This window comes from Acartia tonsa, chromosome 1 (assembly GCF_053477335.1).
Source record: "Acartia tonsa isolate MP-2025a chromosome 1, ASM5347733v1, whole genome shotgun sequence".
In the NCBI taxonomy this organism is placed as follows: domain Eukaryota; kingdom Metazoa; phylum Arthropoda; class Copepoda; order Calanoida; family Acartiidae; genus Acartia; species Acartia tonsa.
This window is the reverse complement of record NC_137260.1, coordinates 50,984,319-50,999,408: the sequence shown is the minus strand read 5'-3', so window position 1 is coordinate 50,999,408 and position 15,090 is coordinate 50,984,319. Positions and strand designations below refer to the sequence as shown.

General features: G+C 30.6%; 1 protein-coding gene across 7 annotated transcripts in view; it reads right to left on the bottom strand.

Moving 5' to 3' along the window:
* Positions 1 to 15,090, bottom strand: part of LOC145323275 (3',5'-cyclic-AMP phosphodiesterase 4C-like) — a 325,817-nt gene that overhangs the window by 28,720 nt on the left and 282,007 nt on the right. Inside the window, exons 2-3 of one of the 7 annotated variants that reach the window (XM_080165714.1) lie at positions 13,179 to 13,244; positions 12,723 to 12,861 (exon numbers count right to left, since the gene is read on the bottom strand). The exons of the other annotated variants lie outside the window; for them this stretch is intronic. Coding sequence (XP_080021840.1) covers positions 12,723 to 12,861; positions 13,179 to 13,244 — 205 coding nt within the window. The remainder of the gene's footprint in view (positions 1 to 12,722; positions 12,862 to 13,178; positions 13,245 to 15,090) is intronic. 7 annotated transcript variants of the gene reach the window in all.

Here is a 15,090-nt window from a genome sequence, read left to right as displayed (position 1 = left end):
ATTTATATTCTGATGACTCAGTTCTAAAAACCTTACAAGTGTTAATGCCCTTTTGTCCTACCGTTTCAGAGCTTCACTTTTGTGGATGTTGTCATCCTTGTTTTGTTTGTAACCTAAGATTTTGAAAGCTACCGAACTGATTGAGTTCTTTATTTTAGAGAATCTTCACATTGGTCTTACTTTTTAGGATGGTTTTATGCTATTTTGTTTCCTCCCTACCCCTTCAAATACAAAGCTTCTAAATGTTAGGTATGCAGCCGCTAGTATATCAAGTGTCAAGTAATCAATAGATTAACACAAAGATGACAACATACATAAAAGCGAAGCACTGAAATAGAAAGACAAACGGACATAAACACTTATATAGTGTCAGAACTGAATAATCAGAATATAAATGTATAAGAGTCGAAACAAAATTGAAAGTAAATTTGTTGAAAAACTGCTTTATACAGGATAATGTTTATGGACATACTTACATATTTAGGACTTGATTATAGAGTTGCTTCGCTTATAACATTATACTTTGTTGTCCCAGGAATCGATATATCAAAAATCAAATCAATCAGATGATTATATCAGATAAAAATTTGTTGTTAAAAAAGTTTAAAAATCAACATGTTTAAAATGGACGTACGGAAATTTTGGTAATGATTATAGAGTTGCTACGCTTTCTAAATCACCATGCAAAATTTGAAATCGATAGGACAATTCTAACATGCCTAAATTAAAGAAAAAAGCTATCCATTACGGACGGACTGACCCTAATTATAGAAAAGCTTCGCTTTTAATAAGAACACAAAAGCTTACACTTTTCTTCAATTCATTGTTTTTTTCATTGATCTATCCCTACTCAACTTAGATTTGTTATGTAAATAAACCACACGGACGCATTTAACAAGGACAACATCTACACTTTACTTAAGAACAAGAATGACAACATCCATAAAAACGAAGCTCTGGAACGGTATGACAGACGAACATTAACTTTTATAGAGTATCAGAACTGAATTTACAAAATATAAATATAAAAGTTTTGACAAAATTATATGTATTTTTTTGTAAATACAGAATTCTGTTTAAGGACATACTGACTTTTTTAGGACTTGATTATAGAGATGCTTCGCTTATAACATTGTGTTTTATTGTATTAGGAATCAGTACTTTAAATTTCAGATCAATCGGATGATTATATCAAATAAAAATATGTTGTTAAAAAAGATAAAAATCAACATGTTTAAAATGAACTTACGGACATTCTGGTAACGATTATAAAGTTGCTACGCTTTCTAAATCTTACCTAACTACTACTGAAATCATCATTCAAAGTTTGAAATCAATAGGACAATTCTAACTTGCCTAAATTAACGAAAAAAGCTATCAGTTACATTACATTGTACATTTATTACCATGAACAATTTATCTCTATGTAGTGAAGCTTTTTTTGTCTATAAGATGTGCAGCTACATAGAACTAACTATTATATACCCTCACCCAAACAAATTTTGAAAGTACATTAGATCCCTAATTTAATAAACCAACCAATCAGATTTCATTTAAATTCCCCAATGTTGTTTGGCCAACAAGTAAGAAAACGTAAATATAAAACTTTGGGAACAAGTGTTTTAAACAGCTCATTGTACTCTCTTTTCCTCTCTCTCTCTGTCTCTCTCTGTCTCTCTCTCTTTCTCTCTGTCTCTATCTCTCTGTCTCTCTCCTCTCTCTCTCTCTCCTCTCTCTCTCTCTCTCTTTCTATCTATCTCCCTCCCTCTCCCTCTCTTGCAGAAAATCTAGCTGACAATTTAATATTAATAAGGAAAATTATGTTCATGATTAGCGAAGCAAATATTTTAAATTGATAGTCTAATAAGAACTATCTATCCATACTAACATAACAATAGCATTCTTTAATTATTTCTAATAGAAGAAATACCGCAGCAATATATGTTTCTTATTTTAATAATATACAGCTATGAAATAAAAGTGCACTTCAAACTAGCTATACTTATTCTAACCAAGTACAATTTCAACAATAAGTAGCACAGCAAAACCAGCCAACTATTTATCGTGCAAAGCTTGAAACTAATGCATTGCAATGGGACAAAATTTATTAATTACGGATGTACAGACCTAACCTAATTACCTCCTAAAAACTCGTGGTATCAAGGACGTCCAAGCTTTTTTTTTTGATAGGGGGGGGCATAGACGTCCAAGGGGGGGGGGGGGGGTAATGGGGCGATCACCCCCCCCCCCCCCAAACGAATTTGGGGGTGCCGTAGTCACCCCCAAAACTTTTTTCATTTTACCCCCCCCCCATTTAAAATTTACCCCTACGCCTACGGCACCCCCAACCATTTAGGAGGGGGTATTTACCCCCCCAAAATAAAAAATCTCTAACAAAAAAAATTTTACCGCGCTTCGCGCGCATTTTTAATACTAAATTTTTAATAAAATTAAAATTACCCTCCCCCAAAAATTTTACCCCGGGGGGGTAAACAAATTTTACCCCTGCCAACAGATTTCAGGGGGGGGTAATTACCCCCCCCTAGCAAATTTTACCCCCGGGGTAAAAATTTTGGGGGGGTAAAAAAAATTCGCGGCGCGCTTCGCGCGCCATTTTACCCCCCCCCCCCAAAAAACGAATTACCCCCCCCTTAAAAAAATTTTACCCCCCCCCCCAAAAAAAAAAAAAGCTTGGACGCCCCTGGGGGGGTAGTCATCCCTTTATAAGTAAAGTTTAATAAAAGTATAGATTTTAATCCAACGAATAGATCAACGTGATTTTAAAACTTTGGATACTTTACCCTCCTCCCTGAAGATATTTAAATTGATTCTATAGTCTAGTATTCTATAGTATTCACAAACTGGATATTTCCACCCTCCCCTTTTTAAATATGCTTGCACGCCCTTGAACAAGAATGACAAGCATGCATCTTTATAAAATAAAAACGCATTGAATACTACGCTTCTTAGATCGTACCTAACTGTTTGAATCATCATGAAAAGTTTGAATTTGATAGAACAATTATGACATATCTAAATTATTCAAAAGAGCTATGCGTTTTGAACGGACATATGGAAAGACAAACCAGAATTATAGGAAAGCTTTTAACTTTTAACAATTGTTACTTATGCATAGCTAACTTCTTTTCAGGGATCGAAAGGGAAAAGACAATGGCCGATGATTTGATGTACATCCCCAATGATGGTACACATAATTACCTCTTCTGTAGATTACAATTATTGGTTGAAAGTCCCCAAAGTTTTCAACGAAGTTTGCAATGAATAAGAAAACATTATCATAAGACTTTGGGGACTATAGTAATAAACAGCCCAATGTCCCCTCCCTCCCCAACTACTATACTGTTTTTTTTTCAGAGAAAGAGGGGACAATGGGTTGTTTATTACACTAGTCCTCAAATTATTATAAAAATGTTTTCTTATTCGTTGGCTTTTCAACTTTGGGCTCTTTAGTTAATTTTGATTTGTTGTTTCATTAAGTTGAAAGTTCAAACGTTTCAACCAATAATTTTAATCTAATTCTACAGAAACGGTGATTTTGTGTATAATCATTGGGGAAGTACATCAATTTATCAGCCTTTGTCTTATCCCTTTAGATCCCTGTTTTTTTTAAAGCGACTTTGTATAATTGGGGTCGGTCCGGTTAGCTAGAATTATCCTATTGATAATCAACAAATATTAAATTTTTTTATAAATATGTTGTTGGCGTAGAGTTGGCGTAAAACTTGTTTCTTGATGTAAATGAAGGGAAGTGGGTTATAACTTCAGAAAAAAGGGAAAGAGATTGTGGGGAAATTTTCACTTAGAATTGTTTGTTAGTATCCAATCCCTTTTCCCTGGTTTTACTATTTTGGAGCTTCGCTTTTGTATGTTTCCTCGTCAAAAGAGAAGCTTTTTATATAGTTAGGGTCTGTTTGTCCGTACATAATGGTTATATTTCATTAATTTTACATGTTAGAATGTTCTATCCATTTCAAACTTTTCATAATTATTTTATAAATGTTATCAGAAAGTCCACACATCCATTTAAAACATTTTATTTTTATCAATTAGTTCAAGTGTCCTTTGGTATGTTTGTTTAGGTGAAATTTTGGAAAGTTGAATATAAGGGGGGGGGGGGGGGGCTGAGGTGCATTTCTGATATTTGTTTTAGTAGACTGATTTTTAGATGATGCTCTTACTTGAAGTAGCCTAGCTAAAAGATGACCAATATCATTGGTCAACTGTCTATAATTAATACTACAATTAATCCTTCACAGCTTAGAATATACCTGCTTTTCAGAGACGTATAACATTGTCAGTGATAAAAGGGATAAAAACAATGGATGATACATCAAAATACCCCTTCTAAATTCTATAATTATTGGTTAAAACGTTTGGACACTGCTGGTATATTAATTGACTAATCAAATTTAATAAAAGTACCCAAAGTGTAGAGCGAATGAATTAAAACTTTGGTATTATTGTAATATACAGCTCAATGTCTCCTCCCTCTCTTTTTGACCAGGGAGGGAGGGGACATTGGGCTTTAAATTACGCTGGCACCTAAAGTTATCTTCGGTTGACAACACTTACAGGTTTTTCTTATTAAAGTTTGAATGTTTTTTTTTTACATTAGAAGAGTGCAAATTTTTCAACCAATAATTTTATTCTACAGTAGGATTATCTTGTTTATCATCATTTGGGATATGAATAAATGTTTTGTCCATTGGTTTATCCCTTGAATTCCTGTTAAATCTTTAACATTTTTTCATTCATTGGCACAACAACTTTAGGGACTTTTTTACTCATTTTTAGTCTCCAAATGTTTTAACTACTAATTATAATTTACAGAAGGGGTAATTTTGTGCATCATCATTGGAGATGTATGTTAAGGCAGGTTGATTTTCCACTTTTTTGTTTACACAATTTTTTTAGTAAAAGTCCCCAAAGTTGTTAAATCAGCGAATGAGTAAACGTTATTAAAAAACTTTGGGGACCAGTGTAATAAATAGCTCATTGTTTCCTCTCTCTCTGGACAATGTGGTGATAAAACTTTGGGTACTTTCTTATTCCCTACTTTGACATTGGGCTGTTTATAACACTGGTACCCAAAGTTTTATGATAATGTTTTCTCATTCGTTGGTTTAATAACTTTTACAAAATTATGATTGGTTGATTTATGAAATTGAGTGTTCAAACGTTTCAACCACTAATTTTAATCTTCAGAAGGTGTAATTTTGTGTGCCATTGATATGTACATCCATTTATCTGCCATTGTCTTATCCCTGTGTTTCATTATATATTGCTATTTTCTTCAGGGATCTAAAGGGATAAGGCAAGGGCCAATAAATTGTTGTTGTATATCCCCAATGATAATACACAAAATTAACCCATCTGTAGATTGAAATAAGTGGTTGAAACGTTTGAACACTCAACTTTATGAACCAATTAATAAAAATACAATAGATATCCCTAGAGCTGGCGAGACAAAGAATAAGGAAAGGTTAATATAAAACTTTGGGGAATAGTGTATTAAAATGCCCATGGTTTTACCCTCCCTGTATTTTATTTCTAATTAGCGGCTACACCCCTAAAAGCCTCTAATGGGGGGGGGGGGGACGAATCAACTTCCCTTAATATTCAATTTTAGTTTTATAAAGAAAAGGTAAAAAACAACTTTTCAGGACTGAGTCATTTAAAAAAAGGTTTTAGTAGGATTATAATCAATGTTACTTTGTGTTTCGTGCAAAAAAATTGGTGACAGCTAGGAGTAAAAAAATTACAGTAAAGGTTGCATATTTGTGTAATTTAAAAAGAAATTTTGTAAATCTAACATTCAAAATAAGAGACAAAAAAACTTTATGGGGGGGAGGATGTTAAAAAAATATAGAAACTACTTCAAAATATATCACAATATAAATCTTGATCTTAGCTACATTATCAAAAACAAAAAATATTGTTGCATATTCTGTGTTCTTTAGTTTTTTTTTCTGATATATTATTATTATTTAGTTTAATGTATAATTTGTATAATTGAATGTTGAAATCAAATATTCATAGATATCTAATTAATAGTATTAAATTTTTCCTTATTTTTTGCATCAAAGGGGTAGTTGCAAGAATTGCATTTAAACTTGAATTTAGTGAACTGCATATTTTTTTATGTTAATAGTTTTTCTAGAGGACATACATTTGTAATAATGTCAATTTTCTACCAGGTAGTTTTAAAAATATCAAGACTTGAAAATTTTATATGTTAGATGGTATTTTTGTAACTTATGTTTGCCATCAAACTTTTTTTAATGCACTAATGCAACTATCCCTTTAGATATTACATGTTGATTTGTAATCATTTCTAATTAGTATACCTATTGTCAAAAATTAATTTAACACAAAATTTTAGAATCACTTCAATGTCAGGTTGTTATTTTTTTTAGTCTGGTGTTGAGGTGGTTTTGAAAATCTTAAAACTACATCATAACTTATTTTTAAATTGTTGATGAACAGTTTTTGATGCAGTTACCACACAAACAAAGAAATGAGAAACCAAGAAAGAGACAATTTTCAATAGAATAACTTAATTAAAAGATTGTTACATAAGTACAAAATCGTTTATGATAGTTACTTCTGTTGACCCATTTGCACAACTAGAACAACCAGAATCTTTTGAAGAGTACCATCATTTAATTTTATATTTTTATATTTTTTAATTAAATATTTTTTAATTTTGTAAAATTTATTGCTATTAAAATCAAAATATCAGAATTATTATTTGTTTAAATAAAGAGTATGACTATTTGTCATTTAGAGTCAGATTAGAGTATGACTGTTTGTCACTAAAAGGCAGTTTAGAGTATGACTGTTTGTCACTAAAAGTCAGTATGGAGTATGACTGTTTGTCACTAAAAGTCAGTTTAGAGTATGACTATTTGTCATCAAATATCAGATTAAAGTATGACTGTTTGTCATCAAAAGTCAGGTTAGAGTATGACTGTTTGTCATCAAATGTCAGATTAGAGTATGACTGTTTGTCATCAAATGTCAGATTAGAGTATGACTGTTTGTCTTCAAATGTCAGATTAGAGTATGACTGTTTGTCATCAATTGTCAGATTAGAGTATGACTGTTTGTCATCATATGTCAGATTAGAGTATGACTAATTGTCTTCAAATGTCAGATTAGAGTATGACTGTTTGTCATCAAATGTCAGATTAGAGTATGACTGTTTGTCATCAATTGTCAGATTAGAGTATGACTGTTTGTCATCAAATGTCAGATTAGAGTATGACTGTTTGTAATCAAATGTCAGATTAGAGTATGACTGTTTGGCATCAAATGTCAGATTAAAGTATGACTGTTTGTCTTCAAATGTCAGATTAGAGTATGACTGTTTGTCATCAATTGTCAGATTAGAGTATGACTGTTTGTCATCAAATGTCAGATTAGAGTATGACTGTTTGTCATCAAATGTCAGATTAAAGTATGACTGTTTGTCACTAAAAGTCAGTTAGGAGTATGACCATTTGTTATCAAATGTCAGATTAGAGTATGACTGTTTGTCATCAAATGTCAGATTAGAGTATGACTGTTTGTCACTAAAAGTCAGTTAGGAGTATGACCATTTGTTATCAAATGTCAGATTAGAGTATGACTGTTTGTCATCAAATGTCAGATTAGAGTATGACTGTTTGTCATCAAATGTCAGATTAAAGTATGACTGTTTGTCTTCAAATGTCAGATTAGAGTATGACTGTTTGTCATCAATTGTCAGATTAGAGTATGACTGTTTGTCATCAAATATCAGATTAGAGTATGACTGTTTGTCATCAAATGTCAGATTAAAGTATGACTGTTTGTCACTAAAAGTCAGTTAGGAGTATGACCATTTGTTATCAAATATCAGATTAGAGTAGGACTGTTTGTTATCAAATGTCAGATTACGGTATGACTGTTTGTCATCAAATGTCAGATTAGAGTATGACTGTTTGTCATCAAATGTCAGATTACAGTATGACTGTTTGTCATCAAATGTCAGATTAGAGTATGACTGTTTGTCATCAATTGTCAGATTAGAGTATGACTGTTTGTCATCAAATGTCAGATTAGAGTATGACTGTTTGTCATCAAATGTCAGATAAGGGATTAACTGGGCAAATTTTGAGGGTCAATTTAATCACAGATTACGATCTTAATCACCTGAACTTTGCTCACATTGAGTCAGATTCGTCAGATTATAATCTGAAATCCCCCCTGACAGATTAAAAATTTGGCGGCAAATCCTGAGTAATCTGAGTTTTAGTACCTTTTTGCGCAAAAACACAGGTTTTGTCAGATTACAATCTGACGAAATGTAATCAAATGTCAGAGTTGATTGATGAGGGGCGGGCAGATTAAAACCTGAGGAAAACCTGTCAAAACTCAGATTAGACAAGGTTTTGTCACTACTTGTCAGATTTAAAAACTACTAGGGAGTACCTCCGTATGCATTTCTTATTAATAGTTATTAAAACTTTTAGATTTCAGCCCAATTAATGTATGGTACGATGTCATTTTTTTTGGTTTCAATGTGAATACAAATTTTAAATATCCTTAAACTGTATTGTAATAAGTATGTGAAGAAAGCTTGAAAAAAAACCTAAGATAAATTTCTATTTACCTAAAGAATAAATAATTATAAATGTCTAGATTATGTCATTGTAAGTGACAAGAAAAGTAAAGTCATATCAAAAAGTAAAGTATGCTAATATCAACAGTCAATGTCACTTGTCTATGATTTAAAAATATACTCGTTGGTTTTCCTTTTATTTGTTTGTTTAAAGCAGATACACTTTATAAGCATTTAAAAAGATCTTTGGTTAAAATTCATATTATTCTTAGTAAAATTTTAATAAAAAAGAATTCAAAAGTAAAAAGTAAAACCTTATATTATGAAGTAAAAGGATGTATGTAATTTTTATGTCCCGTAATGGCTTTACTGATAGTTCCACATATTGCAGTGTTTTAGGAACGTTAGAAATGGTCTAGGGCAGGTTTCAGGGGCAGGGAATAAATCTACCATGTTTCCTTCAGAAAAGAAACATGGAGTAACAATGGTTGTGAAGGTATCTCTTTACCCTTCTCTTGGAGCGAAGCTGATGTTAATTCTTAAAAAACTTTTGTCTCACTAAAATCAGTTTGCCTCACTAAAATCAGTGAGGCTCGCTAATAATTTAGAGGGGATAATTTTACCACAATAAAATTTTAGTTAGGCAAACTGATTTTAGTGAGACAAAAGTTTTTTAAGAATCAACATCAGCTTCGCTCCAAGAGAAGGGTAAAGAGATACCTTCAAACTGTGAGTCAAAAGTTTTTTTTTAAGAATTTACCTTTGATTGAGACTAGGGGCGTAAACACTTGTTCATATAAATTGAGGATTAATTTAGCGGTGTTTTTAAAACATTAATCATATTCTATCATAAATAGAAATCAAATTATGTACTTTTTATATAATTTTTACATAAGATATGTTTTTAATTTCACAAAAATACATAGAAAGTTTAAAACATCCTAGCCTAACTCACTTTATTGACTAGTTAGTATTATATATATTTACTAAAACTAAAACTGAAGAAAGAAATTATCTGTTGGAAATGCTAATCCTTTTCTGACACTTAGACAAATAACATTTTAGTCGTCTTGCTAAAATATTGATAAGCTGTCTTAAAACTATTGAAAAGATTTTTTTTTTTATCTTTTTTGCGATGTTAAAAGTTTTAAAATAGAGCAACAACTTACCATTAGTTCTTCAAAATTGCGTTTTGTCTGTCATTTACATATACCCTTATCATAATCAATATAGTTTTGACATCTTTAAGACATTTAGAGAATAAATTCAATGCTATACAAATTTCATCAAATGTTTTGTTCAAGTTAAAATGTTATTTAAAATTTAGATTTGTAGATAGAAAATAAAATGTGAAAATATATAGGTAAATGTAAATATGTGAACTTTGAAATGTTTCAAAAAACCAAAGTAACATTTATATAGTACTGTCATTTGAAGACCAAAATATAATTAAAAATAATGTCACATAGCTTAAGGAAAGAAAGTTCTAGCAATGATTATATTGTTGCTTCGCTTTCAAAATTGGATCTGAATTTTGCATGACAAATTAAGTGTATGGAAAAATTTTAACGTGCCTGAAATTGTAATCAGAGCTTTACGTTACTGATACGTACCGACGGGTATGCTAGACATATATGTAGAGCAGTTTCGCTGTTCTAAAGACAGTTCATGACATATAATCCATAAATCTTACTCTACTCAGTCTTTATATCTAGAGATAAGAAAGTAATGCAAATTTATTTAACACAGTTTGGACCCCTTTTATAGTTGAATTAATAAAAATGAGAAAAAGTTAGTATGTTGGTATGTATGTTGATTAAGATCTCAGAAAAGGGTGGGCAATTTACAGTGAAGATGACTATTAGCCCAAGAGAGGTGGGTTTCCCGCCCACGATCTTCATATGGCCAGATACTTGAATATTTTAGTCTTTAAACTAAAATTGTATATTATTATCACTAATTTTAAGTAAACTACCATTATCTTCTAAAGCCTATTTTTTAAGATTTTAGAACATGCTATGACAAATAAAGTCAACGTGGAAATTGACTTTATAAATGAAATATTTTTCCATGTAAAAAGGATATGAATCAGAGAACTAATATTTATATCTACAGTTTGTTTAAGAATAAAGCAGATTAACAATAGACAACTTTTAATCCCAACTTAAATTCTAATTTTGACGTTAACCATATACGTCTACAGGTGGGTTAAAGGGGCAAACTTTTAAGAAATTCATATGTTTTCCCCCCTCCCCCCATACCATTGAAACACCTAATTTTAGCGACTCCCGTCCCCCTCCAAAAAAGCCTAGACGTCCTTGACTTCAACTGACATTTTAGATAATTAGCCATTTGACATTTTATTATTATTTTGATAAAATTTAGATACTAGATACACATCCTGAACAGTATTCGCGCTATTTACATTCCAGGGATTCATTCTGACAGACATAGATGGACAGACACTGAGATTAAAGCTTTTAAAACTCTTTTTTTGCCTCCTTCCTTAGTTTTTTGGGTTTGTGTGACTTTATGGACTAAGTTAGCAGGGTGTAACAAAGGGTAATATAGAAGGGTGTTTACATTTGGGTGTGCGTTGACAGCCCCATACAACCCTCTTCGGCACGTCACAGGGTAAATTTATTTAAAGAAAAACATCAGATAGAGTGAAGATGCTTTTATTAATAACAAAACTTAGAACTAAAATAAGTTCTACTGTAAGTAAATTGGGGTATAGCCCCTTTTGTGGCAACACCCCTTAACGCGATTCGTCGTATTTTAAAAATATCTTTTAATAGGTTATTTTTAGGTCATTTTTGGGTTAGGTGATTGCCCCGCAGGGTTAGGCAAGTGGCCCCGCAGGGTTAGAGCCCCAAACAGGGGCTAGAAATAGGACAAAGCTACTGTGAAAATACGAAGAATCGCTCTATAAGGGGCGTTGCCACGAAAGGGACTATACCTGTAAATTGTATAAGATACAAATACTACATTTGACAAAATAGAATTATACCAAATCCTTAAGTAAAAAAAATGTACACAGTATTTATAGTACAGTTTTCTAATTAAAGATGATATTTTCTATTAATATTGATGGGCAAAAGTACAAAATCTACAGGATATAAATATATATTTTAGTGTACAGTCAATGAAAAAAGACAAGAAATCTAAAATAAACTTTTATAAAACAGAATACTTCATACATGGTTGGTTAGGTTCAGTAAAGTTTCAAAGAGCCAGGCTGAGTTCTTTATACTTTACTAATATAAAACTCCCAAATTAGGGCAATTACATAAAAAAGAGGGAACATATACTTTTCGACTTCACTATAACATTTAATCATATAACCTTTTCCTGAAATATTTACTTTAAATGAAAAGAAACTTGTAATTTTCCATTTAATATAAACCATATTGTATCTTTATATGTAAGTAAATATAGTACAGGGTAGTTCTATAACAATAGTAGAGGTATAATAAATCTCTATTAATATTTCATTCATTCCCAAGGATTATTGTACCTAGCAGCTGAAAAATAATCACATTTCTTTAAAGTCAAAACATACTAATTTGTACTGACCTTTAAAAAGATTATACTTTATATTTAAATATTCTAGATCAAATTTTCTAGGAAAAAAACTAATTTTGTCCAGTTTATAGGAACAAAGCAAATAACAATAAATACAAAAGATTTTTTTTCCTTTTTTGTTACATGTTTCATTTGTTTAGGATATTATAAAATTTTGATTTCTTTAACAAGTTTTAATTATATTTTTTTCCCAATAAAAGTATCTTTTTACATAATCAATTTCCTTTCTTTTTCCCAATTTGGATGATAATCAATAAATGTATTATTTTTCCAAGAAAAACTCAACTTTGGTGATTCTTTAATTAAATGTTTTTATTTAATTCTAAATAGTGAGGAAATTAAAATGAAATACAACCAAATGTCAAATATTTTGGATTAGTTTAACTTAAAAAAGAATTTTAATCCAAAGGTAAAATAAAATATTTAAAATTAAAGTAATCAATTTCCATGTTTTAACTATTAGAAATAGTATTGTATCATAAAAAGAAAAAAAAATAGCATTAAGCAAAATTAAAATAACCCATTGATCTACCTTTCTTCTCCTAAGAAATTTGAAGAGTGCAGAAACCTCTTTTGGTTCACACTCCTCCAGAGGAAGGAGGGAGCACCTCCGACACCTGCATGGTGAGGAGGGGCTCCCAGGGGAACTTGGCAACAAACAACTGGAATCACTGCTCAGAAAACATCATGATTATAGAAAAAATGCCGAAGAAATTGGTCAAAAATGAAAAACATACGATATTTGGTCATACTGTTTTAGGAAAGTGAAACATATGCATGAAAATTTTTATTGTCAAAAAAAACCTCCTTAGTAATTGAAGTTATTCTATGGTTGATGCAAACATATCTTTTGTATTACAAAGTGAATCTGTCTTAACCCTTCTTAACTTTGTCTTGTTTTACTCATATTCATTCTACTATACATCAACTTGTATTAGTTCTTTTCATATTGTAATAATTAATGGGAGATAATCATGATTTGTGTTGCCTTCTTAATGATGAGTCAAGAACATGTTCTTTAGATTTACTACGTGTAAAGTTAAGCGCAGATTCTGCAATTTAATTAAACTTGTGCTCGTCATGTCATACCAATCAAAACGACAAATCCTTGACACTTCAAGTAGAGAGTGCGATACTCCATCTTTCATATTTTAACCCAGTTTGATATCATGATCAACTTCATTTTAAACTATAATCTAAGACTATTTTTAAATTGAAATATATCAGGTTTATGATAGATCTTACATTAACTTATTACACAGAAAAAAATAAATGTTAATATAATTAGGGGTTAGGTAAGTTTAACAATTATATATCCATATAGACTTGGCTACTGCTAGAGCCCCTTTCAAGGATTATATGCTAACTATAACATTCTAATGGGATGGGCTCATATTCCAATAGTAAAATATAAAATGATTCCATCAAATCAAACTATAAAACTTTATTCAGAAAATTATTTAAGGATTTAACTTTAAAACTAATATGCAACTCGTTGTGTAAAATTCGAGATGAATATCTTATAATTTTTTAATTAATTTTCATTTTTAAATGAATGATTTTCATTACAAAATTACACGATTTTGTTGCGTAATTACCAATTCCTTAGATTTAATTTTGTTAATTGATAGCTAACTTTTCAAATAATCCTGTCAAACGGTTTATGCCAATTACTGACATTCCATTGTTTTATGGACATTGTTAATGTCAAATATATGACACTAGATAAAAGTTGTCGAAATGCTATTTTAATGCTATTATGACTACTGTATTCGGTTAATAAGAAAACAGCAAGTATTTGTATACATCAAAGAATTCTAAAAAGTAATCATTATGCTATCAAAATATTATATTGACCGTTTAAATACTGAAATTTGTTATAATTTTTATTTATTCATTGACTTAAAACGCTCAGAAGATCAAAATTGTTGATACATAGACAATTATTTTCATGGAAAGCTACCTAAGAAGTTTTAGCTTTATACATAGAATGTTTCTAAATGTACAAAACACCTAGTTTTACGGGATCTCTTTGGGTAGATCTCCACTCCCTTTATGACCCAAATCCACAATAATTTATTATTTAGAGAATTTCTGTGGTGTAATGATATTCATGAATTGAGAATAGTTTACAAAATTACAACATTATACAGTCAAGTAGTTGAAAATATCTTTCTATATTAAAAAAAAGCTAAATATCATTTCAATACTCAAAAGTATACTGAAGCTTTTTCTTTGACAGCATCAATACATGTATAATATCAATATCCCTGTTAAGATCAGTATAAAATATTGACATAAACTTTTCTTAAATGACAATAGCTATGAAATAATGTTGAAATTCATAAAAAAGGACAATTTTATATGTTATTAACATCGGCACCATAAACAACTTTTTACGTTAGTCTTACACTGATATTGAACAGCATAACTGTTTGACAGAAATAGACTATAATGTATGGTAACTAGCATAAATCTATGAACATTCTAGGGCCTTGGATGAAACTATAATCATTAATTAAAATGAGGGAAATAATTTTTTTTTAGCAATTCCATGCTCAGTCATAACAGTTGACATTCTCTCGACTTACAATTTAATGGTTTTTAACGACAACTTGGCATTGAATAAAGAACGATATGTTATTAAAATAGTGATAATCTAATATCAAGTCCATATACATTACAGAGATAATAAGAGAAGATAAAAATTGTCAACCCCCCCAAATGTTACATACAGCTTTACTGATGGATAAATCGAATACATTTCAAGTACAAATATGTATTCATTGTTGCTTTATGAAACAGAGGAAAATTATGCTATTCTAAAAGCTTTAATTGATTTCTATTTTAAGATAGTTCTATAGCACATTATATAAGCGGGACTCATATAATTTAATAAA